Consider the following 26,996-nt stretch of genomic DNA (forward strand, 5'->3'; position numbering starts at 1 on the left):
AATGTTCGGGGTACCTAAATAGTAAAATGTATTATCTGAAATAAAAAATGTCCGTGGAAAAATTGTTCAAAAGAAACTATTTACTGTTCTCCATTAGAATCAAAAATGAAAATAATATGATAAAATGTATAAAAATGAGATAGATTGGTAAGTAAATGCCAGCTATTTAAAACTTAAGTTGTATTTACAACATTGAAAATAAAACAATAGATAAATATATACATATTTATTAATAAAAAATTTTCCTTATCTACTACTTTATTATTATATATTTAATTAAAATACAATTTGATTTCAATTTTTTTCTATAAATTTACAACTAAACTTTTAACAAATGAAAGTTTTCAAATTATTCTTTGACCTAATTTAATTTTGCAAATATAATATACTAAATATTATGTTCTTTTTTAATTCCATTTGAAACTCTCATTTAATTTTAGATATTTTTAAGATCGGACAGTTTTAATATTTTTACCATAAACATTTTACTTGGCATAATTTCACTGCGTATACATTCTTCTGGATATTTTAACCATAGAAATAAAAATAGAAAATTTTTTCGAATATTTTTATCGTCGGTAATTTTTACTTGAAATCTTTTGTTGACCGATTGACCACCATCCCATACAAATATTTAAAACATTTTGAATTGATTTAGCATTACTAATAGAACCTAGGATAACTCACCGTAGAAAATGTTTTGATACTATTTTGTACATTTTTAATCAATTAATAAATAAATGTGTTGTAAAATTCCTATTTGATGTAGGAATATGAAATAAAAACTCATGGTATATTAAAATCTCTAACTATGCTGTGTAGATCAATTTAACTTTGAATGCTTACTAATGACAAAGTAACAACTTGAAGTACTGAAATTATTTTTGACTCAATTAAATTAATAAATTACATAATCAAGAAAAATCACGGGTAACACAGTGACAGCTTTAAAAATAAATCAAACTTAGTTCTAAATAAAATTGCTAGTTTCAAAATGATAAGCGAAATTGTTAATTATTATGACGTGGTGAAAGAGGATAATTTAGTTATCAGTTGGTACTCGTAGTGGTTAGACGTGTGTTTCTGGTTTCATGTGTTTCGTGCGATTAATTTTCAATTTTCAATTACTTGTTTACAGCTTTTTTTGATAACTTCAATTTAAATTTATAAGATATCTGCTGATACCGAGTGTATATTTTTAGATACTTGATTCGATGAATTGGATTTACTTATAAAATGTGACGGATGTGCTACTCTTGTTCATAATAAATGTTCGGGACTTACTACATAGGAAATCAAATGTATGTCTTTAAAAAATAGAATTTTATAGTATTTCTGCGCTGGTTGTGAAAATGGTCTTAAAGAAATGCCTAAATTAAAATTATTAATAAGTACCAAAATTACTTGTTGAAGTTGAAGGTTTGAAAATTCTCACTCATTTAATTCTAATCATTAATTTTATAGTGAGTTTATTATTAATGAAATTAATGATCATAGTCGAGCAACTAATCTCTCATTTTTTATAATATTGAAGAATGTGACTCTAATCAATCAGATGAACGTATTGCTCATGATTTTAATCAGATTAAAAATACTATTAAATTTATTGGTGTGGACTCTGAAATTGTACCGTTGAATGTTATTCATTTGGGTCGTTATCAAAGTGGAAAATTGCGCCCAATTAAAGCTGTATTTTCGATGTTATTAAATACTTTAGATATTTTAAAAAATAAACGAAAACTCTCTACTTATGTCCCTCCTTTTTTGATTAATATTATTTCGGATGGTATTCTGCTTCAAAGAGATTCCATGAGGAAGATGCGTGAAGAGCTGGCTGCCCGTTCATCCAATGGCGAAAGTGGATTAATAATCAAATTTATTATAGGAATCCCACAAATTGTAAAAGATGCAGAAGTTTCAATATCTAATCCCTAGAATTTTTTAAACTCCAAGTAATGTACCAACATTTTACAGGTGTTAGAACTAAATTTCCCTTTTCCGTGATTCGATTAGTAATTTATGTTGTGATTTATTATAATTATCTGAAATTTGGTTTAATTAGTAACATGGAATTAGGGCTTTGAAATTATAACGTGTTTAGAGACAATAGAGACAATATGTTAAATAGTAGAGATAGTGGTGTTTTATTCACAGTTAAGAATAATTTTGATTGCTCTTTAATAAATGTTTATTATGTTTTTGGAATTCAACACATTTTTGTGCTATTTAAGTACAATAAAATTAGGTAATATATTATTAGATTGTGTGTACATTTGTACATACCTCCATATTCACACAGGGATATATATATATATATATATATATATATATATAAAGCACAGTGAGATAGTTGAAAATATTATTTATTATTACTCTATTTTAAATGTCCTAATTATCGGTGATTTTAATTTGTTTGGCTTCCCTTGGTCGGAATATGCTTTGTATAATAATCCGGTTGCTAATGTGTTTATACAATCTTATTTATGTTATTTAGGTCTAAAACAAGTTAATAATGGATACAATTTCCGTAATGAAATTTTAGATTAAGTTTAACTAATACAAATATTGATAACATACGAGCGGGTTGTACACTTACATTTAGAATTTCTAGTACGTATACACGAAATTCTGATTTGTTTCATATACCTAATTTTAAAACAAATAGTGGAAAAATTCTTTTTTTTTCAAGAGACATTTGTAACGTCAATAGAATCTCCACAGGATTTTTTCGCTTTGTCTCGTCAAGTATTTAAAACTAAAACTTTGTTATTTTTAAAACATGGTACCTAATTATTTAGTTTAGTTTTGTTTTATAGACATATTATATTTTGTCTTTTTATTTCTTGCCATTTTTATTTTTATTATTATCACTTATCTATTAGTATTCATATTGTGCCAATTCATATGTATTGTTTTTCTTTCTTTGTTAAAGGGATTAGGCCCGTTGATTTTAAATAAATAAATAAATATCAGAAGTTGATGGATTTTTTTTCGAAATTTTTAGACGATGGTTTCCTGGCCAAGAATATGTGAAATATTTTTCATTAGCAAACACCGATAGTGCAATTTCTTAGAATTCCTTAGATTAATTTAAATTATTCCATTGAATATATTATTCAAAATTGTATTAATTAATTTGTATTATAGTTTCTGAGTTAAATCGAATGACTAATAGATGCATACAAATAAGTAATACAAAAGTACTAGTACCATTTAAGTTAAAAGTAATTTCAAAAATTTACAATAATCAATAATAATAAGTTACCATATTTGATATTTTGTTTTTATTGTAAATTAAATTTCTTTTTTAATTTTTAGGAGTTTATTAGCATATTTTAAATTATTTTTGACACCATGTTCAAGTATTTTTTGCGGTATAGGTAATAGTTATAATAGTACGGTAATTTATAAGATTCTTAATGTATTTTCACACACGGGCCCTGATAATAACTACGATAGATTATTCATGAATCATGACACTTGATAGATTGAATGTAAAACAATGTGTGTTAAGAACAGGATGTTCTATTTAGAGATTGTCATACTGTGATACTAATTTTCACCTAAGTGTTTGCCGATAAAACATGAATACAATTGTAAATTTGTAAAACAATATCCACGATAGACCGTGATTGATATAAATTATTACTGACTTGTCTAGTACAAATATGAAATATTTAATATTTCCAGGAAGTCAAACTTAAAACTAATTGAATATTACTACATGAAAAATATGCTACTCAGCTGTTTTGTATAACAGGTATAAAAAGTAAGGTAAATATTTAAAATCTGTTTCCAAAAATACCTATTTTTTAAATACTTTTTCTGAGGTACAGCAATATTTGGTTGATAAAATTATACTTGTGTACCACGATTAAAGATATATCAGCTTTTTAATCGTGTTGTATACTACAGTGATACAGTAATATAAATTATCAACAATTATTTAGGTATGTCCATGTCAGGTTTCATCGAACATATTTTAATGACAGGATTATAATCTATAAACAGTTGTGTTGTTTTTATTTATTTTACAAATAACTACCTATGTTATTGTTCATCTATATTAATATTTGTATGGTTACAATTGGACTTGTATATGTAATATAATTATTTTGTCAATTCATAATTATATTAAAACGTCTCTTTTATTCAAACTATTTCAAGTTGTAAAACCATTTAATTATAAACTTGGTAGCAAACTGATTAACGATAAAAAATGGTACGTGCCATAGCTACATGAATCAGAACATCATTTTATTTAAGAGTTAGGACACGTGTCCGATAATCATACTAATCATATTATAGTTTAAATATATATATATAATATTGTATTATAAAGGTACTTTTAAAAGATTGACCTGTCGTAGAACGTACCTTTGGAATGAATGGTAATGACTCTTTCAGCGTTATCTTGTAGAACTGACATTTCTGTACTAAATCTTTCATATTTATAATATCCAGTGTTTGAATAGTTTCCACAAAACGATCGCTGTAAAAAATAGAATATTTATGTTAGTATTATACAAGGGATAAGGATATACCATCCTTGTGTTTATACAAGGCAGTACAATTAATATTGTTTAAACAATACGTGTAAAAATATTTTTGATTTACCATTTTTGTACGAAAAACTTCACGTAACATACGAGTAGGTACTACTAATATAAAGTCGTATTTGAGGGGGTTCGGGAGAAAATGTATTTAACTTAATAATTTATATTAATTTATCATATTTCCCTAATCATATTATGTTAGTTGTAAATTATGTTTGAATTGCTATACACTTACTGTATTATACATAATTATATAAATATATGATTGCGTGAATTTAAATTTTGTTGGAATTTATTTTGCTACTCGTATAAACATGTAACAAACGATATTTTATTCACGGGTGGCATTATCAGGTTTTACTTCAACATCAGAAACCACTTTTTCTACTATTAAAATATAAAAAAATATTGTATTACATTATTAAATCAGATCTAGTTATTAGTTTTTTTATTAGAAATTATCAATACTTATTAATATTATCAGGAAACCTCGACAAAACAACGTCATCGCACAAATTGCTCCCTAGGGCACCAAACCAAGCATAAAACTGCAAATTGGCGTTCTGTAGACCCAATAATTTTTATTATTTCAGTGATTTTACTTATCATCAATCATAATTTTAAAACATTATTTGTGTTTGTACATTAATTGTATTTTTTACGATATTTTAATTTGTTTTTTTTTAATATTAATATAATCTTAAAATGTTTAGCACACATGGCGCTATTGCAAGTAATAGTTTTTTTTTTTATTTGTGTGTAAGTGAGAGTGCCTATGGGAAATATTTAAAAAAGGTACCCATAAAAAGAAATATTTAAATATTGTAAATTTAACATCGATATTCACAGATAATAAGTATATTTGCTCGAATATCAACGCTAAAAATAACAGATTGATTCAGCTAATCGTGAATTTGGTATCTTGATTGTTTCAGAGTGAAAACAATCGTGTGCTGATATAATCTCTACAAGTAAAATATCAATATAATTTAGAACAAATTGTTTTGTAATAGGACATTATAAAAATTTCAAGCCGGCATTCAAAAATATGCTACCTATTTAAATATACTTAAGAATTCGAACAATTAAAATGTGAATAAATACATAATTAAATAATAAAGTTAGATTGTTAAAATTGTTAAATCATCCTGGATACATTATGTACGGTATCAACACATATTATATAAAACAAATTTAATCTGTGGTATCAAGTTGTTTAATTAAATCAATGATGATATTTAAATAATTAAGTTATTAATTATTTCTACTGAGTTATAATATTTAAAAAAATTGGTGAAATATAAGTCACTTAAATTTTCCAGCAGTATTTGTAGTTAAAATACTCTGTTGGATTATGATTTGATTTTTGATTCAGATTCTTACTATGGAGATTAATGTTAAATATATACATTCTGCAGTTGAAATTAATATTATATTTCACATTTTTTTGCTTTTAAATGGAAAAAATAACTACTGCAACTAAAAAACTTTTTTTGCTCATTTGAGTTTCAAGAGGAATTCATAATTGAAAATAATTCATTGTAACAGATGCATTAGATATGAACTCAAGGTAAAACATTATAATATATGAAAATGATTTTGAGCCATGCATATTCTGAATGAATCAGCATCTATTTCTAAGAAAAGTTGGAGAATTTTTAAGTTTACATTATAGTATCTTTATATTAATACTATTTTTTTTTTTTTTAAAGTTGAACTAATTTAAGTAGAAAAAAGAATATATATTGTTGTGAACCCAATACATTCCTACCAGAATCTAAACAATATAGAAAAAAGATACATGTCTATCTTTATATATAATATTAAAATAAGGTTTAATTATTTCATTTGGGATACAGAATTAACATTTTTAAGTTACCAAAAATTTATCTTTTTCATCGCAATATAGGTCTCTCTTTCTTTTTGTATATTTATGATTTTTCTTTTGTAGTAAATTAAGTTTTTCATCCCTTATTTTAAAAAGATTGATTCACAATATTATGTGACTACAATAGTACCAAAATCTAAATAAATTAAATGAAACGAGTGACAAGGAGAAAAAGTATACATTCTTTGAAACTGTAGTTTTGAACAGTTTTTTTAAGGAAGTAATGCTCAAGCTATTCCAACCACCATTAGAGATTTCGCAATAATAATGAAAAATAATATAATACACATTTTTCTTTTGTAAAATTAAAGCTATATAATGCAACATGACAATATTATTTACGATTTTATAATAAATAAACGTCATTATATATTTATCATATTCGTACTTATTATTGAATTTATAAATAAAAATTACTTGGTATAGTTTATAATACATTTTAATAAATAGTTTAAAAGAAAAAAGAACAATCATTTTGAATTACTTGTAGTAGAATAAGGAATGCGATTATTGATCCCTCACTAAGTTGGGTCGTTTGGTACTTTTAGATTAGCTGAGGACTTTCATACAGGGACAGGTATTTCAACAGTAATTTTAAAAGGGACGCTAGCGTTTACTTTACAGGTCCGTTTAAATTTTACCATCCTTCTCTTTAAAACTGTGTCAAAAGGTCACCTTTACTTTTTTCAAAAAATTATATTTTTATACATAATGGTATGCATGTACTGTACTTGTATCTAATTAATATTTGTTCACAGAGTACACAATATATTCAACATGATATATTTTTTACTGAAAATTGGCAACCAATGAACTGTAACTATATTATTTCAATTGGTTATTATACTGTAATACATATTAGTTGCAAAAAAAAAAAATTGGTTTACGTTTTAAAATTGTAAGTACGTGGTTTTGTTGAAAATTATAGAATTTTTTTCATATTGAAAAACGACGTCGAATTAAAATAATTCTTAAATATTCTAATATAATTACACAAAACAAAATATAATAATACTCAAAATATTTAGCTATAAATTTCAATATTTCATTATATTATTATAATAATTAAAAATACCGAATAATACGTGATGATTATCGTTTTAAATCATATATAGGAAATTCGTGAAAATATAGTTTCCAAAAACAAAATAATTGTACATTAAAAATCGTAATTTAATCAATAAATAATAATCTTGGTATACAATTATTATTTAATTTTCTTAACGCCATAACCTCTGTTGATATATACAAGTATTGCAATTTGACAATGAATATTCAGAAAATGTACTTAAAAAAATAATTATAATAATAAATCTTCATTAGACCATCATCATTATAAGCTAAACCATAATTATTAATATCGTGTACCGACCTACCAAAATTTGTGGCTTTATTTTATTTTTGATATTATAAGTATTAAATCAACGTATGTAGTATTAGTATTACGGTAACCACCCATAATACTACAAATTTTCAAAATCAAGTTGGTCACTGGTCAGTCCTATATTATTATAATTTTATATATAATTTTTTATTCAAAATAATCTATTTATTTTGTTTGTGATTTTGAGTAGTTATTGAACTAATTGTTTTAAATCGTATAATTATAATACATAGTTTTAAATTAATCTTTAACTCCGTTACTGGCTTAATATTTAAACATTATCGTCATACCAATTAATTATTGTTTATTTGTGAAGAAAAATAAAATTTATTTCTTAATTAATACCTATTAATTGTTATTAGTAATTTATTTTTAGAATACTTGATTGTACGTAGTAGGTGTTTCAATAAATAAATAATGGTATTATATTTATTTTAGTTTCTGAGTGGAACAAGGAGTTATCGATTTTACTATGACTATTTAAATTTTTAATTTTAACTGTGCTTGGAACCACTTTCTCAGTACAAAAATGCTTTAACCATTAACTTCATAAGAAGTATTAAATTGGATCTTATTTGAACTTTGGGAAAATCAAAAGTTGAAATTTCCCAGTAGGTACTTATTGAGATAACTGATAAAACACAAATAAAACTATAAAAGTATAAATAAATTAAATAAATAAATAATATAATATATACATTTATTTTGAAATTATTTTAATACGATTATTAAAACAATTGTGTGGTAAATATTGGTACCAGAATAGGTAAGAAATATATCTGCTCAAAATTTTTTTCTTCGTATAAATTAGGTACAGATTTATTATTGAATTGACATAATTGAAGACATCTACTATAGTTACTTAATTGTTGAAGAAGAACACTTGACACTGATAACTGAACACCCAAGTGAAAAAAAAGAATAACTGAACACCTACTGAATGGCTGTTTAATTTTGGTATTGAAATATTAATTAGAAATGTAGCTTGGTGTGGCTCGGTGTCTACACTCAGTTGCGTACGTCTCTGCCAGACTTTTATAAAGTATTTTTTGAACACAATCATATGAATCATAAATGTCGTTCTTAAAACACTAAGTAATACTTATGGTTTCCCTGACATTATGTAACCAATGGCTATTCGAAATAAACGGTAGCAGTTTTAATTTTGTAACTTGGATCTCAGAGTCCATATTAGGTCCCTTTTCAAAAATTGTATTCTGTTCATTTATTATTCACGAGTTTAGAAACTAAACCGATTTACTCTAGTGAAGTTAATGCAATTAAACCGAAAAACTTCAAGCACAAGCAAATTGCTCATCTCAATTGGATATGTCCACAAAGCAAGGCACAGTAACACCATGGATTGCCTGTGAATTTAGCTACACTTAAAACAAAATACACCGTAGAGCACCTTGTTCGTTTAATTTCTAGATAATTCGGCTATGTACAGCTAGTGTAATTTAAAAAAAAAAAACAGATTTAAAAGTTAAAATCTTTTAGGGAGTGTAATAATTATTAATACTAATTAATAATGGCTAGGTATGAAAAAAAAAAATACGACTGAATATTCATGTCAGCGACGGTTGTCAACGTTCTTGTATGTGTATTAATAAATTGAATATTATAACATATTATTTTCCGACCATCCGATCTGTTCCTTTTAGGACATAACTCAGATTTTTGAGTGAAGATGTTTTCAGTTACAATATTAGGTCTGCTTTTTGGCGTATTTTTAGAATCAATGTGTAAGATTGTGTTTTTGAATCACGTACCCCCTGATCCACAGTTGAAATTGAACTATGTAACGGAAAATTGGAGGGGAATGACGTATATGGCTGATTCAAAAGTTCGATCGTCACGGCCATCGATTTGTGACTGTTTACGTGTCGTCAGTTCACACGTATCTGAATACCCTCATCCACTCGTTGGTTCGCAGGTAACCAGATGCCGTCCACCGTACCTCGACGATTCGAAAGTAACCGGTTACTTCCCATCACACATCGACTGTCCACAAGTTACCGTATTCCGCCCGTCATCGTCAACTATCTATTCAACGACATGTCCGTCTCGGCGCACTATGACTCCATGGCTGAACCACCGGACATCACTAGCGTGCACTACAAGCCGGATTTTACCGTCATACACCGGATACCGGAATTTTTCGTCACCTACCACTTGCCGGACTACACTTCCACCGTACACGACTTATCGGACTACGCTATCACCGTGCTTGACATGTCGATCTATGTCACCATCTTGTACCACGTCTTGTAGGACGCTGCCACCGTTTACCACGTGTCGTACGTTGCCACTTTGTACCACTTGTAAGACACTGCCACTCTGTACCACGTGTCAGACGATGTCAACGTGTATAGCATGTGGGACGACACGAATTCCGCCGCTATTAGTTTTAAATGTCGAAATTCCTCAAAGGCCTTATCACACGCCTCCACCAGCATAATGATGATTTGAATACAAAGTTGAATCAATTAATTATGCATTGTATATAATATAATAATTAATAATTTTCAGACATTAGTAAAAGTTAATGCTAATTAAGAATTCATTTACGATAAGCGTTAACCGAAAAAATATATATAAATACTTTAATTTATACAGTTCTATAACTATTTATAATCATTGATAATAGGCAAGTAAGCAATAAATATGATTTTTTTCTGTAATTTATTATTATGTGTTATATTTGGACATTTGGTTATGACGAAGCTTACACGTGTTACCGTTCGGTCATTAAACTATAATTAAATTTATTATCCATAGACGTAAGACATTCTATGCATAATACATAATAAGGTTTGATTTGGTATGATGTTTAATTGATTGGATTTAATTTTTTTTTTATCAATACAAATATTTTTTGAATATTACTGGTCAAGTGGTCAAACATATTATTCCGCTGTAAAAAACTTAAACATGATGTGCAAAAACAAATACTACTACAACACAACTATTTTTATTTTTAACTCCAGTTTTTTTTTTATTTTGTTACTTTAAAAAAAACATACAATATCAATAAATAATAATCGATTTGACAAAACTATCATGTTTAAAGTGCAATTTGACAATGAATATTCAGAAAATGTACTTAAAAAAATAATTATAATAATAAATCTTCATTAGACCACCACCATCATCATCAATTGCAATACGAACTAATTTTATCAAACTGTACCCACATTAGAAAAACCATTTCTAAAACTAAATTAATTTAAAGTATTTACTAGTTATAACTATTAAATTATTATTAATAACGTTAAATATATGAATATAGTGTTTTACCAGAAATAAGGAGTATGCAATAAATTTTTGACAAACGGTCTTGCATCCACGTCCTTGCTCAGCATTTTGGTTGCCATTTCTTGTAATTGTGCTGGGAGTTTAGGCAATACATTATGGATTTGATTTTCTAACTAAAATAAAAATAAAAATATAAACACAATTTATACGCATTTAAAAACAATTTTCTCTTTTAAAGTAAATAAAATGACTGGAAAATATTTTGAGTTCATGGTTACAGTATAGTAAATTTATAGCAATGTAAATTCACACATTTCTACGAATTATAAAGTTGATGTGATGTTTATTGATTATGAATAAATTAATATTATTAAAAGTCAGTTTATTGTGTATGTTTTGATTTATAAAAAAAAATCCAAACTCTGCAAACTAACCTAACCGTAATATTATATGTTAAATAAGATAACTTACTGCAAGGTTAATATTTTTAATTTATTTTTTTTGACCTAGATTCTCCCCAACAGCCTTTAAGTTGTTGAGCGTTGCTGAAAAAGGTATTCTAATTCAATTCAATTGTTATTCTAATAATATATTAGAACATTTTTTATAATTTTATTTAAAATACGATTGTAGATTTTATATAAATTATATAAAGTATTAAGTAACTACTCAGCAGTAATTTTTATTATCTATTTACGAATTTTCGTACCATAATGATTTTGACTAAGTCACTTTAAAAAATATATAAGCATAAAAAAATGTTATGTTAATATGATAAATATTTATTTCATTGAATATATTATTTTTCATTATTTGTGTGATACTAAAAGTAGTCTACATTTAAATTCCAAATTGCAGTGCAGATTTAATTAATTATTACGGGTTTCTTATTGTATTAACTGAAATTAATCTTTTGTAAACGTATGAGTATTTAAGTTTTGAATATTGGATCAACTGCGTTAATTTTAAGACCCTAATTTTTGAATTTTTGTTTTGAATTAAAAAAAATGTATGACACCATACGCTCAATACAAAATAAAATCCCAATGTCACAATTATAAAAGTTTATTCAACTGCTAAAGGTTATTGTAATTATGAATATAATTATTAATTTAATTATGAATGTATTACATTGTATTAAAATAATAATAATTAGTTCTATGAAACTACAAGAACATTGTCGCATGACATAATCGATTAAAATTTGAATTATATTATAAAGTAGATTAATTAAAAGATTTTACATATATTATATTTTTAGTCAAACTGTGGAATCCTTAAATATTGGATTTTTTTTGTTTTTACCTCTGAGATGAATAAATAGAAAAACTGACACATTTTATCACACATAATTTATCATTCATCAGAAGTCATTCATACAATTTATATAAAGAACAAAGAGTCAACATTTGGACACTCGTAAATTTTAACGAAAGTACCAAAATTGATTAAATGGTTATATTTAATAATATTATTACACTGTTACGTATTAAATAATGTTTATATATATATATATATATATATATATATATATATGGTGGGGGATTGTCCTACCATACGCAACGTATGTGCCTCGCATGACATTTAGTTTACGCATGTTGTTTCTACAATAAACACGTTATAATCATTCATACCTAATAACTGTAGTTATACTGATTAACGTTTAATTGCTGCATTCATATTAATGCAACGATTCAACAGCACAATAATTATTATAACCAAAGTGCGATGAACATCATTGTGTACAGTAAGAAATTAAAACTTAATAATCAAAACTATTGTTCATGTAATTTGTAATACACTGCAAGTGTAACACTGGGATGCAAAGTGCTAATGGTTTTATACATCAGTTACCAGTAACAACGCTCAGCATAAATATACTAAAGAAGTTAAATCTGAGTTAAAATAAAATTTAAATAAAGGAAGTAAACGACCTTAAAAATTAGACTAAATTAAAAAAACACCGAGTTTATGTTTATTCAAGAGGCAACGATAACACTTTGAAATATCTATTGATTTATTTTAACGAGTTTTTTATACGAAATAATAATATGATTTTAAAACCCTAAAACTTTTCATTTTTTAATTAAAGTCAAAATAATGTTTTTATTACTATAAAATAATCTTTAAATATAAAAGGTTTTCGAAAATATTGATAAAGTAACTATATTTTACCACCCTGTCTTGATTCAAAAAAAAAAAAAAAATGTGTATAATTAAATTTTAAATTTCAAATTTGCATTATTATGTTACTTTATATTTATTTATATTCCATCGATGATTATCAAACATACATTATTATGAATAACAATAAAACACGTTTTATATTATTTTTCATTTCGTAATTAACTGTTACATTATGCTTTCGACCATTTGAGAATCTTAGTTGGTAAATTTATTATAATTTAATATGTTTATATAAGTATAAGTTGCAAAAAATACTGCATACCTATATTTTATTGTATATTCGAATGATTAATGATATAAGTTGTATTTGCGTATTTTTAGAGGTACGCTTCCTTTTCAGGTCACATAATTATTGTGAACTCCATGCAATAATCTGTTTAACCTATATCAATGAGCCAAGTATATTACATCCAGATTATTTTTTAAATTTATTTTGTCTGTAAATATTATATTTGGGTTAAAAATATTAAATTTCTTAACAAATCTTATTGTTTATATAGCTGAATTTTATAAGTAGTGCGTTATATTATTTATTTCATTATTCAACGCATTTATTTGCCATAAATAAAAAAAGTTTTTTCTTTACACATTTTGTCTGTGTTATACAACTGATATTTTGAATGCACATACATTTTACATCGATTTTATTATTATTCCAAAAGAAAATTGTTTGGTAATTAAAAATTGTAAAATCTTGTTTTAAAATTAATTTGACAATAATATCAAACAGTAATCGTAATTTGTTTTCTTCATACCAGTTATTATCACTATTAGCATTTACATTTTTAATTACAACTCACCACGTCTAATTGTTTCATGTACGTTGAGCTGCTGTGATTCGCTTGTATCAGTGGTCGACCGTTATTGAATATCGCAAATATAACCATTCCCAACGAGAACATATCGCTGTGAGAACTACAATATGAAGACAATTGGACTTCTGGAGCTAGAGAAAGCATACATTAAAAAAAAGAATTAGGGACAAATATATTATTTTATAAATTACGGCATAAAATGATTTTTTAAGCATAGTTTACCACATGATTCTCTTTAATAGAACATTTATTCAAATATTGATTTTTAGAATTGTTAAGTATACTTAAATTCCATAGTTTCAAATTTTTTAAATTTTTTATTACTACTTTACCTACAATAATATAAACTTCTATTTTTTTAAATGAAAATCTCTCTTTTCTACTTCAAGTTGTTATGTTTTTCTGAATGATTTTATTGTATTTTAATCAAAATTCTATTGAGTAGTTTCTGAATTATTTTCAAATTAATACGAAGGATAATAATTATTGTTAAAAATTGTTTTACAAGGGTATAGATATATATTGTAATATTAGATGTATTATTTAATATACTTGTATAATTTTTAAGAAATAGTTTTATTGATAGATCAATAGTAATAACTAACAATGTAAAATCATCTAAGCTCTCAATCTACTAATAATATTACCAAAAAATATATTATCCTTAGTACACAATGTTGTATAATTCAACAATTATTTGCTCAAATTTTGATTTTGATCCATAAAACGGTACTTTAAATCAATTAAAACTTGTAGTGTCACGTAGAATCCATAACCGTACTAATTTAAGTTATTTGATTTATAATATAATACAGCATCCCTATAATATTATTATGAATAATTTATATAATACCATCAGACTCACCTATATAATCCAAATCGGGTTGCGCCATTTTTGGTAGCCTAGACGTCCACGGAGTACAAGTAATCCGCTCTCTAGCCTCAGTCTGAACTGAAAAACAATTATTTTTATAATGAAAATAATAATAGTAAATGCATTGTTAACTTTAAATATAAGTACGTTTTAAATAATTTTTAGTGTTATGTATATATTCGTTTTGTTGATATTGTTTGAGTAATTCTTTTTCAACGTTAGACAAACGTGAAAAACGCTGTTCAAACATATATTTTATAAATTATAGTTAAATATTTAAAATAATGTAAAATTATTTCACTTCAAAACGTTTATAGAACACTCAATATACTAAAATCTCAATAAAAATTAAAATAATCGTATATATGAATCAATAATTGATTTATCCTAAGTATAATATGTTATAGTCTGTACTTTAAATTTAATTTAAGCTTTTAAAAAATGATATGACTGTAAAGTCATTCAAAAATGACAATTAGGGAAACGATGCATGTATTACTTTACACTCAAGGGATAGTGTTTCTTATACTCGTCCAAAGGATGACATTTAAAAAGCCTATACTTAGCGTTGACATTTGTTGAACTTTGTTAATTTTATAAATATACAATTAAGTTTTGATGAAACGACAAATTATCAAATTAACAAGAACTAACTTAAACTAACAAGGTACAAAATTTTTACCATTTTAGAGAGGAGTCTCTATGAAAATAATATTCTAGAGCCAAAAATATCACAAAATTAATTGATTTCATTAATAATGTATTATGCGCTATGAAATATCAGTGGTTTTAAGTAGGTACTCGTGATGCAGAATAAAAAAGTGACTGATTAAGTTATATCGAGTAAACATATATTATGCTTTTGTAAATGTTCGTTTGAAATATTATGCTTTTTTGTGTGAATTTGATATTATTCACAAATATTTTACCGACAAAAATGTATAATTTTATGATTCAATGTTGATAGAATTACGATTCAACAACAGATAGAACTGACAAATATATGTGATAATTAATTCAAATTCTAGTTGCAAACTCTCCGTTGTTATCCTTTTGTAACCAACTGTGACAAATAATTAAAATGAACATGTTTCTATTACGACAGTAAAAGTTTTAACGACAAAAGTATTCCGTCCTTTTTCCACCCTTTACTCTCCACGGGGAAAAGTTATAAAAACTTTTATTAAGAAGTCTATGGATATCAGCAGTGTTGATATTTGGCAGTAAACGGCTTAGGTGCAACCAATATCCAACTAAATAATATTTTTTATTATTATTATTATACAGTTATAAATAAACAACAGGAAATGTATTCAATAATAAAACGCATTAAATGCCAAGCTATCTTTGGGGATTTTAGTGTTACTTTGAACAATTCATTGCTTCCGAATACAATAATAATTTTAAACAGTATGAAAAAACACACCCTCCGAGTTATGTTCCTTGTGTCTGAACGTAATTTATAATCCTATTATAAAATATAATCAATATTGTTAATGTTTTACTGCCTAATCAAATTATTTAAGTTCCAATTGTCATTATTGTAATATGACTACTTGTATATGAATACCTACTTGCCTAATATCTCATAGCTAAACATGTATTATATTAAATATAATATTTACTTTATGATATTATGAAGTTCAATCATTTTCACTTCATAGGTAAATGATAGAATTTAAAAAAAGATGTTAAATCAATATTGTTAGTGTCGAAAAGTTTTAGTAAACAATGACAATGGTCAACGGCAGCATCATAAAGATTTTTTTTTCTCACAGATTTGTTTTTTTTATTTAGAAGAATATATTTACAATCTATTTTTACAATAATCAGTAAGTATGACGAAACAATTTTATTTATATGACATTAAGAATATTATAAAAGGAAGGCCCTCAGTAGTGCCACCTAACAAGAAACATTAAGTTAATTATTAGGTATAGTTTTAATTGTTTTTTTTTTTTTTGTATTTTATGCTTTGAGCATGTCTCGGGGCCACAGCCTTTTTAGTATTTTGGGAGCGTGTGTTGCAGAGGATAATTTTTGGATTAAAGGGTTGTAATGAGTGTGGAGTTTGGAAAAGAATTTGGTATAATGGGTTTTGGCTAAATCGTTAAGGGTAGGTAGATTTAAATCTTTGTGGAGATTTTTATTTGTTACGTACCAGGGGACGGAGGTTATTAGGCGTAGGCATATTGATTGAAAAGCTTGTAGAGTTCTAGTGTTGGAAGGCTTTGAAGACCCCCATAGCTGAATGCCATAGAGCCAGACCGGGCGGATTATCGCTTTATATACATATTGTCACCTTGTTTGTTAGGGATAGTTTAGATTTTAAAAGGGATCTAAGGAGGTGCAGCCTGGAGTAAACTTGTTTCCGCTTTAGTTTTAGGTGTGGACCCCACGTAAGACGTTTGTCAAATGTGAGCCCTAAGTACTTAACTTCGTTTGCTGAAGGAAGGACTTTGTTGTTGAGTGTAACTGGAGGGTAGTCAGAGTTTCGTAAAGTGAATTTTACGTGAATTTATTTGGTTTCGTTTATTTTTATTTTCCAACGATTTGCCCATAAGTTAATCATGTTAAGGTGGTTTTGGATCCTTAATCTAGCAATTTCAGGATTGTGATGTGACGCCGATATTAGAGTATCGTCAGCGTATGTGCCAATGAACGTGTAAATCATATAAGATTAAATTATCAGCAGTATTGGCATTTATAGCAATGTAAGTTATGAATATTGCACTGGCAGATATAACGAACACAAAAATATTATCTATATATTATAAGCATACGATTCTAAAACAAGACCAACAAAAACAAATTTAAAAAAAAGTTATTTGATAAAAAAATATATAATTATGCGTAACATTTATTCATGAAAAAATTATTTCTATTAAATTTTCATCGAACATTAAATTATTTTTATGTTAACTGAAAGCTACCAAGAAGTTTTAAATAGGGGACTGAAGTAAAAAACATAAATTCAATTTTCAATATAATCATTAATTATATTATAAAGGGTTCCACAACGGTACTATTTTTGGTGGTTACAATAATTATGAAATTAGTTTTATGTTTAAAGATTCCATATCTTTGAAACATCAAATTCTTTTTCTTATATGTGCAAAAACTTTTGGATAATTGCTGTTATTAAAAATAATGTATTACTTTTGTCAACTAAATAATAGTTATATAATTAGACCTTATATTGCGTAGATTAATCTAAAAATAGGTATCTAATCAACTACATGATCCATCTAGTTGTTGTTTTATTATTATTAAGTATACAAACTTTTGGCGTAGGGAAAGTAGCGCGCCCGTCGCCCAATGTACCTTAGTACATTTCAATAGCCCTACCCTGACCTTAATTGGTTGGGGTAGTCTGGTGCTCCAGGTTGGGGGACAACCCTACATCAGAAAAAAAAGTATGTTAAGAAACCACAAAATAAGCCTCGGAATTGGATTAATGGACAACGACCGGAACTGGAAAATGGAATAAAAATTGGTACATGGAATGTTAGGACCTTAAACAAACCTGGAGCGTTACAGTACTTACTGGACGCTATTAAAAAATATAATACGAACATATTAGCTCTGCAAGAAATTAGATGGCCAAATGACGGAAATATGAAAAAAGATGATAAAACCATATTCTATAGCGGAAGAAAGGATGGAAGACATGAAAATGGTGTGGGATTTGTAGTGAGCGATGATACGCTACCACAAGTAAAAGAATTCACGGCAGTAAGTGACTGAATATGCTATATCCGACTCACAGGTCACATTTTTGATAGCATTATCGTAAACGCATATGCACCAACTGAAGAGAAAGAAAAAAATATTAAGAATGAGTTTTACGATGAACTAGGACACATACTTGACACAACACCAAATAGCTGTATAAAAATATTAATAGGTGACTTTAATGCAAAAATAGGAAAAGAAGATATATATAGACCAACGATTGGACCAAATAGCTTACATGACGTAAGTAACGATAATGGAACCAGATTGATCAACCTATGTATAACGAACGGTTTTACCCTTAGTAGTACATACTTTCCAAGGAAAGATATATACAAACAAACTTGGATAGCACCTAATAGAATAACAAAAAACCAAAATTGATCACGTTATGATACAAAATAAGCATAAAGGATGCATAAAAAGTGTCAGGAGCTATAGAGGTGCAGACGCCGACTCGGATCATTACCTGGTAATTACAAAACTTAAAATTAGGCTATCTGAAAGATGGAAAAAGGTAAAATATGTAAAATTCGTAAAATACGATATAGAAAAACTGTCAGAAAAGAAGGTTCTAGAGGAATACATCTGTAAAACTCAACAAGAATTACAAAAATCCAACAGTAATGTAGATGAAGATGCAGAACGGATATGGGACAGAATCAAGACGGCGGTAGTCAATAGTGCTAATTATTGCCTAGGAATAAGAAAACAAGAAAAAAGAAAAGAATGGTTTAATGATAGGTGCAAGGAAGCAATAGACAGAAGAAACCGCATACGAGAAAAAACTATCAAGGACCCAAGTGACATAAATATGGAAAGATATAAATATACTAAAAAAGAAACCAATAAAGTACTAAGATGTGAAAAAAGATTAGCGGAAAAAAGAAAGATTGAGGAAATTGAAGAAAATAAAAATAACTCCAGAAGATTCTTTAGCAAAACTGCCAACATTAAATAGGGATATAAACCGCAGACTAGGATCCTAAGGAATGAACTAGGTGAGTTAGTAACAAAAGAAGAATCTGTAGTAGAAGAATTTAAAAAACATTTCGAAAGATTACTAAATAAAACACCACCAATACCAACACATGAAGATATATCTATGCAATATAGTACAGCGGAACCATATATTAAAACTCCAACAAAACAGGAAATCTATAACATCATAAAAAAACTTAAAAACAACAAATCATCTGGAGAAAACAACGTAGTTGCGGAATTATTAAAAAATGGAGGAAATACGATTAAAGATGAAATTTGGAAAATGATTAAGGAAATTTGGGAAACCGAAGTAATGCCAGGAGAGTAGAACACGGCAATACTATGCCCAATATTTAAAAAAGGAGACACCTTAGACCCAAAAAATTACAGAAGAATCTCATTATTGGATACTTGTTTCAAGATATTGTCAACGCTCCTTTTGGAAAGAATAACGCCATATGCAGAGGGTACCATCGGAAGATACTAGTGTGGCTTTATAAAGGGGAAATTCACTATCGACCACATTTTTACCTTAAGACAAACAATGGAGAAATACTACGAATTTGACATGGACTTATATATGATATTTGTTGACTACAAACAAGCTTATGATAGTGTGAACAGACAGGAATTATGGAAAGCAATGTTACATTTTGGAATTCCCAAAAAATATGGAAATTTAGTAAAGATGTGTAATGACAAGACCTGTACTGAAAGTACGTTTTCTTCAGACACTATCACCAGCCTTTGAGGTTAATTCTGGATTACGACAAGGAGATGCCATATCCCCAACATTGTTCAATCTGGGACTAGAAAAAGTTATTAGAGAAGCTTATGAAGACAGAAGAATGGAAGTTATTGGTGAAGAAACTATCTTAGCATATGCTGATGATATAGTTCTTTTAGGGAATACGCGAGAAGAAATTTCCCACTCACTCTCTAAACTAATAGAAGCCAGCAAAAACATGGGTTTATGTATCAACGAAGAAAAAACTAAACTTATGATACTATCCAGAAGAAACGTAGATCAATCAAACCTGAAAGTGGGAAGTATGAATTTTGAAAAGGTGGATAATTTCAAATACTTGGGTGTTAATATAAACAACAGCAACAACATGCATAAGGAGATAAAAGAAAGAATGTCAAATGGAAATAGGTGTTACTTCAGCATAAACAAACTATTGAGATCAAAACTGCTATCAAGAAAGTCTAAAACCACTTTGTACACAAGCTACCTTAGACCAGTAGTAACCTATGGGTGTGAGACCTGGTCCACAACAAAAGATAATAATAAAAAACTTGCTATATGGGAAAGAATAATACTAAGAAATATATATGGACCAGTGTCCAACGACAACCTAGGAATATATGAAAAAAGACACAATGAAGAACTGTATAACCTGTATGAAAAACCAAATATACTCACATATATAAGATGTAAACGCCTAGAGTGGTTAGGACATGTATGGAGAGCGGATGGAGATTTATTAAAGAATGTTCTGATACGAAAAATAAATAAAAAACGTCCACTTGGAAGACCAAGAACAAGATGGAAAGACACAGTGGAAAAGGATATGAGACTAATAGATGAGGATGCAACGTTAGACTGGACTTTGAACAGAGAAAAATGGAGAGGCTTACTAGTGGCAGCGCAGGTCCTTAATGGACCGTTAAGCTGTTGAACAACAAACAAGTATACAAACTCCTTCTTGTTTTACTTAACTTGAACCATTGATAATATTTAATAGCAACAATATTGTATTCGTATTTTTGTTTTGATATCACGTTGTTATGTGAATTTGAAATAAAAATAATAATTATATATTATTAAAAGTAAACTTTAATTATTTTAAATAGAAAATTTATATGCGTGTTTTTATAATTCCCTAAATTAAACATCTAAATAGGTGAAAATCAAAATGGCTAAATATTAAATACAATATGTGCAGCAAGGGATTTAACTCGTTCTATAGTGGTTATGGCTTCAATGATTCTAAGAACAGCCATTGCTGAAGTTTACATATTGAGAAACTTTAAACTGTTATAACGTGCGCAATACGCGTTAGATTTATACCATTACATTGTATATAAATTAAACTATACCAAGTACCAACGAGGTTATTTTGAAACATTATTTTGTCAAGGAAATACAATTTAATTATTTCTCTTATACCTACTTATATAAATAATACTGTTTGATGGTCAATAATTATTAATAGAATACCTTGTGTTGACAAAGACCAATATACTACCCACACAAACTTTAACTCTAATATGGTATTAATTAATAGCATTTTACGTCAACCAATCATGTTTGTTTTAAGAAACTATAAATACTTTGGAATATAATATTATAGGTGTGATACACGTGAGTCACAGAAAATATTATATAGTTAGTACATTCAACATTTATTCATGTTGTGTTCAAATTAAATGACAAAATATTAAGACACTAGGAAATATTAATTATGATGATTGTGTTTATCTTTAACAGGTAAATTAATTATTTTAATATAACAGATTTTATGAAAAAAATTCATAGCTAAATGATTTTATGGATGTGAAAGTGAGGAGGGTTATTTGAATTATCACGACATAGCTCGTGTATATATTTTTTAGTCCAAAACCTATTTTTATGGAACTAATAATCACACTTTCATAATTAGAGAGTTTATACCTATATCTCTTGTATATTATTATGTTAGGTAACCTTAATAACGGTTAAATAGACTCCAGATTTAACACTTGGGATTAATTCCGGTGCTGTTTCCACACATACGCAATTCTCTTGTTCTCGGACCAGAGTATCAATCACCATTACATCATGATGGCTTAATATCGCACATATATAATATAGTAGCTCAAATGATAATAGTTATGTATTTGTGCGTATTAAAACTTAATCCCCATCTACTTAATAATTCAAATGGTGGTCAGAGCACAAAACAAACAGTGTTGGTTAAGATGGTTAAGTTGTTGGATAAAGTGAAACCGGCTAAGCAATGACTGTTTTAGTAGGTAAGTAAAAGATAATAATTAAACAATCCACATTAGATGAATTATAGAACAATATTTAAAGAAATAATTATTATTTAAGTTAATAACAAAAAAAAAACTTATTATAAGTTAGTTTTATATTATAGGTTTTGAAACACCAACAATAATTTATAACTACATATTTTATAAACAATATATTTATATTTGCATAAGCTGCAGTATTCGTGAAAATACATAATTCATAATAATTGAGAATATGGTTGTAAAAATATTAGATTGTTTTTGTTGTCTTTTGATTAGTTATTGAACTAACAGCATGAGATGGGATCCATTATACGACTAACTTAAATTTGATAACATAACATAACTTCAAATATCATCCAATATGATTTTTTTTTTATTGATGTTGTAGAAATTTTGTATTAAAAATACTACTGTATAGCTGTCAAACTATTACCAAGTAAAATTTTAATATTAGAAAAATTCATACAAAAAAATACCAAGCAGTTATTATAGATGTATAAGATTAAGTATTTACAATGTTTTTTTTGTTTCTCATTTCTATTACATATTATTATATGACGTCAAACTTATATGTATTTACTAAATTTTTAGTTAGTTTTATTAGTTTTGGGGTAGTATATGAGTGAATAATGTTATTGTATTAATTAAATTATTAATTTACTAACAAAGAATACTTAATTAATATAATAGTAAATGTTGGCATTTTTAATTCTTAACTTATTTTAGTTTGTACACATAACTAGTTAAAAAAGTAAGTTATAATTATTTATTTAACGGTATTATTAGATCTGAGCTACTTAATTTTGAATATTTTGCAAAAGTTAAAAACATCTTAATAAAATGCCGATAAAAATGTGGGTAAATTTTTAGTTTATGCTTTTTTGGATGCTTGGTTATAGATTTTAAGTCTACTTTAAGATGTAGCGATAGCTTTTAAAGACTTATTTGTGACCAATGCTACAACTCATTATGACGTATTAACGTATATTTGACGTTTTGATTTTACAGTAGGTCAGGTACTAACTGTAGGAGCAAAAATTAGGTGTCATTTGTTGGAAAATGGTGCTTAGCCTGACTCAGTACACTTATATTCTGGGCATATAATAGTATAAACTATTTGTATCATATAGTTTATTAATATTATTAACTTTTAAAACGATACCGTATTTCATGGTATAAGTAGACAATAGCTCAAAATATTTTTTAAATGACAACTTTAAGGTATAAAAATATACCTATGTAGGTAGCAGTTGTAAGTCTCGCAAATAAAATGTTTGAATATTAAAATAATCGTAATAAATATTAGATAAAATACATTTTAATTCCCACCAATTTTGAATTTTAATTGAATTTAAAATGTTTATAGATAAAAATAGTGTTTTAATATTTTTTAGATGTTTAGGTTTTAGTAATAATTACGAAAAATTCAATTTCAAAAATGAATACAAGGTTTATCAGTTTTTCTTGATAGAGAATATTAATTTTGTACATCTAATAAAACATTAAAATTTGATACAACATTCTTCATGACTTTATTTAATGGATATGATTAAAAAAATAGTTCCAAGATCGACGCGAGAAAATCGAAAAATAAACAAATCATTTCGTTACACGATCAAGATAGTTTATTACATTTCATTTTTCTTTACGATAATATTATTGTTATTATATTATTATACCCATAGGCCATATCCTGTTATATGAGCTTTCATTCAGAATGTCGATTGTAAAAAATTTTAGCCAAATATCAAGCAAGGTACTTTTATTTTACATTCACAGTTTTTATCCGAAATGATAACAAATATTTTGTGGAATGTTTTTTTATGTGTAACTGTATACCTACAGAAACGTATATTTATGTTGTATTGTTATTATGTAAAAACTATATAAAAATATTAAGTTATTATAGGATCTTCATAAATTGCAATAAAAGTAAACAAAATATTTTACCATGATGAAATCTTAACTTTTTTTTGTACTATTGATTTATTTAATCATTTGAATATATTACAATTATGTTTGTATTTTTAACAATGTATCTTAAATTCATTAATATTAATGTAAACAAAATTATTACCAATAAAAATATTTAAATTATGAATGTGAATGTAAATATACACAATTATATGAAATTAAGTTTAAGACAAAGGTGATATATTTAGAAAATCATAATTAATGAGGAAGTGGGTTTAATATAGGCTGTTATTCATTTTTACCTAATTTAATTGTGGAAAATTCCCTTGAGTTAAGTAGAATCATATATTAATTTTTTGAATTTGACTTTGATTCAAAGTCTAAGAAAAGTAGAGTCACTTGTTATGCATAAACTAGTAAGAGGGTTTTAAAGATATTTTGAGAAGTTTATTTAGTGCTGTCTTAAGATTTTAAATTTTAAATTGAGATTTAATGATCTAAATTTGACTTACATATGCTAAGAGTACCTATCATTATTGATTTATGTACAATTTTCTTTACCGGAACTACTGTGTTTCCAGAAAAAAATGTTAATTTATATTTTTCATGTGCGAAGTATAAATATTTAAGACATTATTATGGTGTTATATGATGTGTTTGTAATAACTACAGATAAGAAAAACAATTTTGAATATAGGCTGATCTCAAAATAAGTAAATGTTATAATATGCAATTACAAAATAATATGCATCAATTTGTATTAAGTACAGCTCCATTTTTATGAATCAAAATTAAGTCATCGTCGTAGAAAAAGGTTGAGAAACACTATCTAGTATTTTAGACTATAAATTGTAAAGTTTAGTAGTTAGTAATATGTATTATGTGCAATATATTTTAATGTTGAATTCTTTGAACTAGGAGGATATAATATTTTTATTCTTCTATTGGTATGGGTTTATTGTGTTTTTTATGTATTTTTTTCAAGTTATTCTTGTATCAAGAATGACTATTACTATAGTTACAGCATTTAAATTTTAAATGATACAATAAGGGAAAAAGATGCTATAATATTACTATCATTTCATAATATTATAGTATAATTGAATATAATTTATTATATATTTAGTACGTTTTATCTGTAAATAAATAATTCATTTATCGCTCGCGATATTTGCTTTAGACTATAATTGATTGACTATTTGACTAAGTTAGACTCAGCACACGTAATTTTATAGGTAAAAATAAGATCGTTTATGTTAAAATAAATAAAACTTAGCCTTGGAAGTCATTTTAGAAATTAATCTATCTTTATGATTGAGAATTCAATACCTAATAATTCATGATTAAAATTTCGTTTAATTTATTTTTTAGATATACGTGTTAAAATAATTTATATAAGTATGCTGTTAAGGTGGATTCAGATGATTGACGCATGCAACGATTATACTATATTTATTGAAACTCATGAATTTTAAATTATGTAACCTGTGTACATTTATTAATCACTTAATCATAGATTAATCGTTTAATATTGTTAAGTAGTTTAATATACGTAAAGCAATTTGTATTTATGTCTAGCAGAAAACATATATATAAATTTAAAAATAGTAATTAATATAAATTATACCTGCCAAAAACGTTTTAGTTTATACTAAAAAAAAAAAACATGTGATAGTATATTTGCAAAAAAAAAAAGATAATACTACAGGAAACAATGGGCTTACGTTGCATGTGTAAAAAAACGTTGAATTCAGGAAAAACTACCAGGATTTCTCGACATATATACACAATAAAATAAAAACCAACCTTGTAGGTAGTTACTTTTTTCCAGAAACAATTACGTGGTTTCCATAACGGGTGGAACAGAAGAAACAGTTCACACGCGTTATTTGAAAAAATTCGTTTCGAATGTGCACATCAAACGAATATTGTATAATACAAACATTGTACAATATAATAACGAAAAAAATAACATGCAGTGAAGTAGTAAATCAACGTAGTTTACTGGCAATTAATGTTATAACATTCTAATAACACCACATCGATACAGAAATTCATTTTATAATATAATATTATTATGTTTGCGTACGAATAAATCGTTTGAGGACCATATAATTATAATTTATACGACTGATAAAGTTTTGGCTATATGCTAGCGTTCAAACTTTATGCGTGTCATTGAATTGACGAATCACAATTTAAAATTTAAATCCTCTTGTATTGATACGCAGAGCAACTAAATGACAATAGAATACATTTTACACATATTTTCAAAACCAAAAACCAGTAAAATATAAGTATTAATATAATATATTATTTATCAGACTAAAGGAAATATTATGTTAAGCACATAGGTAACTATATTATTGTTATATATCAA

The 26,996-nt window shown here is 26.6% G+C and overlaps 1 protein-coding gene across 5 annotated transcripts in view; it reads right to left on the minus strand.

The window, feature by feature from the left end:
* The window catches only part of bma (SCY1-like protein bma), a 197,980-nt gene that overhangs the window by 45,672 nt on the left and 125,312 nt on the right, over positions 1-26,996 (minus strand). For all 5 annotated transcript variants that reach the window (XM_015514803.2, XM_089219699.1, XM_089219700.1 and 2 more), the window contains 4 exons: positions 14,954-15,040; positions 14,074-14,219; positions 11,129-11,259; positions 4,378-4,492 (listed from right to left, as the gene is read on the minus strand). In XM_015514803.2, coding sequence (XP_015370289.2) covers positions 4,378-4,492; positions 11,129-11,259; positions 14,074-14,219; positions 14,954-15,040 — 479 coding nt within the window. The remainder of the gene's footprint in view (positions 1-4,377; positions 4,493-11,128; positions 11,260-14,073; positions 14,220-14,953; positions 15,041-26,996) is intronic.

The sequence above is a fragment of the Diuraphis noxia genome, unplaced genomic scaffold (assembly GCF_037042655.1).
Source record: "Diuraphis noxia isolate RWA-SAM2 unplaced genomic scaffold, SU_Dnox_SAM2 contig0002, whole genome shotgun sequence".
Taxonomy (NCBI): domain Eukaryota; kingdom Metazoa; phylum Arthropoda; class Insecta; order Hemiptera; family Aphididae; genus Diuraphis; species Diuraphis noxia.